The sequence below is a fragment of the Apaloderma vittatum genome, unplaced genomic scaffold (genome assembly GCF_000703405.1).
Source record: "Apaloderma vittatum isolate BGI_N311 unplaced genomic scaffold, ASM70340v1 scaffold15692, whole genome shotgun sequence".
NCBI classification, from domain to species: Eukaryota; Metazoa; Chordata; class Aves; order Trogoniformes; family Trogonidae; genus Apaloderma; species Apaloderma vittatum.
The window spans coordinates 3435-6696 of record NW_009702001.1 but is presented as its reverse complement, the minus strand read 5'-3'; the positions used below and the strand labels follow the sequence as shown (position 1 = coordinate 6696).

At 59.2% G+C, this 3262-nt stretch overlaps 1 protein-coding gene across 1 annotated transcript in view; it reads left to right on the top strand.

Moving 5' to 3' along the window:
- DGKZ (diacylglycerol kinase, zeta) overlaps positions 1-1521 on the top strand; it is a gene marked incomplete at its 5' end in the record, with an annotated part of 23020 nt that extends 21499 nt beyond the window's left edge. Inside the window, one exon of the mRNA XM_009879373.1 lies at positions 1159-1521. Within this exon, the coding sequence (XP_009877675.1) occupies positions 1159-1275 (117 nt within the window). The remainder of the gene's footprint in view (positions 1-1158) is intronic.
- Positions 1522-3262: the final 1741 nt, after the last annotated feature.

Genomic DNA, 3262 nt, shown 5'->3' with positions numbered 1-3262 from the left:
CCCGGCTGGGCAGGGGGGCCCTGGCAGCTCCGGTTTCAGGCTGCGGGCAGGCAGTGTTGCAGTGGGGCTTCTGCAAGGGGACTGGAAAGAAACTCAATTCCTGCTCTGTTTTTTTCCCCCCCACTTTGTTAAATGAGTACTTGCTTTCAGGGGCTGCGGGGAGGAGGCCCCCAAGGAGAGCCAGCACCAAAGCACGGAGCAGTGTCGCTCCCCCTGCCCGTGTGTGTGCTGGGGGACACGTGGGGGACCGTTCCCAGTCTTGGGGTGTGCCTGTGAAACGGGGGGTTTCGTGGTGCATCGCAGCTCTCCGCAGCTGTGTGCGGGTGGGCCTCCGTGCCCAGTCTCATCCAGGCCCAGTGGAGGCTCCGCGTGTCTGACCATTGTTCCTGCTGGAGAATTAGGGCTGTGGGTTGCCCCAGAGGCCCCGGCACCCTGCCGCAGCTGCCCGTGCCCCACTGCGCAATCCGGGGACAAGCCGGGCATCCCTTCCAGGGCTGGTTTTCAATGGCAGCGGCAGAGCGCCAGGTTTCGGCGGCGTTTCTCAGCAGCACAGCAGAGCCTGGGCAAGGAGGAGCGAGGAGCAGGGGGAGGGAAGGGGGAGAGGAGACGGAGCTGGAAGCTGTTAACAGATTTGCTTTTTATGGAGTGCGGGAGTTCATTAGTGGACACAGTCCAGATGGCTGCAATAAGCTGGTGAAATGTGATCCTCCTCTGGGAGAGGGAGCACTAGCCAGGATGAGAGAGGGAAGGGGGGGTTGGTATTCCCGGGCATTCCCCAGACATACCCCTCATTCCTCACCCTCTCCTGCCTGCCTCCTCAGCACCAGGGAAGCGCAGGTCACAGGGACCAACCTTTGTCTGCTTTAGGTAGGCTGGTGACAGTTGGAGCTGGCCTCTGTCCTGGCCCATGCGTGGGGCTGATGGCCCTTCAGGGGACAGATTCTAGCCCTGCAGCAAAGTCGAGCTCCTCAGGAGCAAGCTTTCACTCCATGGTGAGCAGAAGGGCGTTCAGCTACCGCCTGCCTCGGGGCTTGGCTGTGTGCTCTACTGGACCCAGCTGAAGCCACCTTTTCAGTGGGGAATGGGGGTACCTTTGGGTACCAAGGCAGCATTTAGGCTTTGCTCAGCTCTCTGATGTCTTTTGCCTCCCCTATGCAGGGAGACACCCCCAAGCACCGGGCTGAGAAAGCCAACGACCCTGACTTAGCTGCCTACCTCGAGAACCGACAGCACTACCAGATGATCCAGAGGGAGGACCAGGAGACAGCTGTGTAGTGCTTGGCGTGCCTTAGCTCAAGCCAGCTCAGGCAGGACGAGAAGAGGACAATGCCAACTGGCAGAGCTGTGAGTCTGGCACAGCCCTCCCTAGATGTCAACCTGGTCCCCAGAGGAGATGGAGACAGCAAAGCTCTGCCCCAGCCCAGGCCGGGACTTTGTTTATGAGGACAGTGGGTATTTGGGACTTGAAGACTGGCTCTTTGTGTGTATCCCCCTTCACCCCTCATCCACCACATTCCCAGCCCTGGATGGGCTTTGTCTCGCAGCCCTCTTGGGGTGGGCCAGGCTGAAGCCCCCAGTCACCCTTGTGCATGGGAGTGATGCCAGTGCCCTGTCTGTAGACCCCTACCTATGATCCTTCTCTGGGATATCATCACATGCCCCTTCTCCCTGGTAGCCCACCTTTAGATGCTTGTCTAGATTCATGTCCTGTTCCTCCTCTCCTGTCTGGCACAGCCGCAGGAGGCACAGGCCGTGCGGGCAGAGAGCAGAGGCCATGAGCCTCAGACTTTACCCTAAGGCAAGCACCCTGACTTACTGTCCCTGCCTCTTCCTCCCTCCTGTCAGTTTGTGTTGCCCTTCCTGGACCTTCTGTGGCAGGAGGAAAATCCCTGGCACACCCAGCCTTTCCTCAAAGCATCTGGGAAGCAGGGCAGCCGCTCTCCTGATTGCCCTTAGTGGTCATCAGTCTGGCCCAGGGCAGGGATGGCCTGGACGACAAGCCCTCCCACCAGTGCCCTCCACAGGGCTGGGTGGTGCAGTCTGCCCACGCGGTGTCTGCTGGACATCTCTCGGTGAGCCTGCTGCAGCACAGAGCCGTAGTGGAGAGCTGCACTTGGCCTGGGCAGTTGCTGTGGTGGAGTCTGTTGTATTTCCCAGATGCTGACTTGGATCTGGCTGCCCTCCCTGCTTCAGCTCTCCCCCGCGGTGCTAGATGCTGCACTGGGCTGGAGGGGCAGTGCTGGGGTAAGTGCTGCTCTCAGGGATCCCCCCCATGCTCCCCAACCTGTCAACATGCATCCTCTGAGTCCGACTCCTGCCATCTCCAAACTGGGTGCAGGGCTTTGCAGGGAAAACTGGGGAGCTTGCCCAGCCGAGACATAAGCTCCGTGGGCAGGCCACCAGCTCACCCTCTCCAGTTTTAGGAGAAGGAGGGATTTGCATGCATAGGAAGCATCAAGTCTCCCAGCCCCAAGTCACACCTGCAATGGGATGGCATTTCACCTACCACCTGCCGTGGAGCATGGGGCACCACAGCGCACCTCCTCTGTGGATACTGTGGGTGCTGAGCATCCACAGAGGCATCGAGCCTGCCTTTCAGTAAGGCTTTTGCAGAACTGACAGTCTCTGGGACCAGGAGGTGCCAGTGCAGGAGGAGAGCCGATGGCTCTGGACCTTGCAGACCTGCTTGGCACCTTGGGGTGGGCACTGGTTGTGAACTGGGTTGTTGCTCGCAGCTTGGGTCCACCTGCGCTCACACTCAGCTGCACCCACTGGGTAGTAACAGGTGGCACTGCTTGAGTCCCTCCTAATACCACTACCGAAAAAAAGAGTATGAAGATACTGCAGAGAACCAGAATACCCTTCATACGTTTTGGTTGGAGGGCAGAGTTCCCCTGGAGATCAGGAGATGGTGTGGTGGGGAGCAGAGGCACAGAGCAGTGCAGAGTGCCAGGGGCCAGCAGCAGTACCGCAATTAGTAGTGGTAACATCCCAGTGCGTTCAGAGCTGGGGTGCTTCAGCAGTGCCTGGAATTCCCATCAGTGCTGCTCATAGGCCACCGACAGACAAGGCACTGTTATCCTCTCAGACATCCAAATTGCTGAACCCCCAACACCAACCAGGACACCCAGCCCGGCCCAGAGGCAGGCTTCCAGAGCTTCCCCCTTCCTTCCCAGTTTTATATCTTCCCATATAGTTTTTGTACAGGTAGTTGAGAGACACACTGTTGTTCCCCCCGCCTGGCCCCTCCGTGCGCACGTGC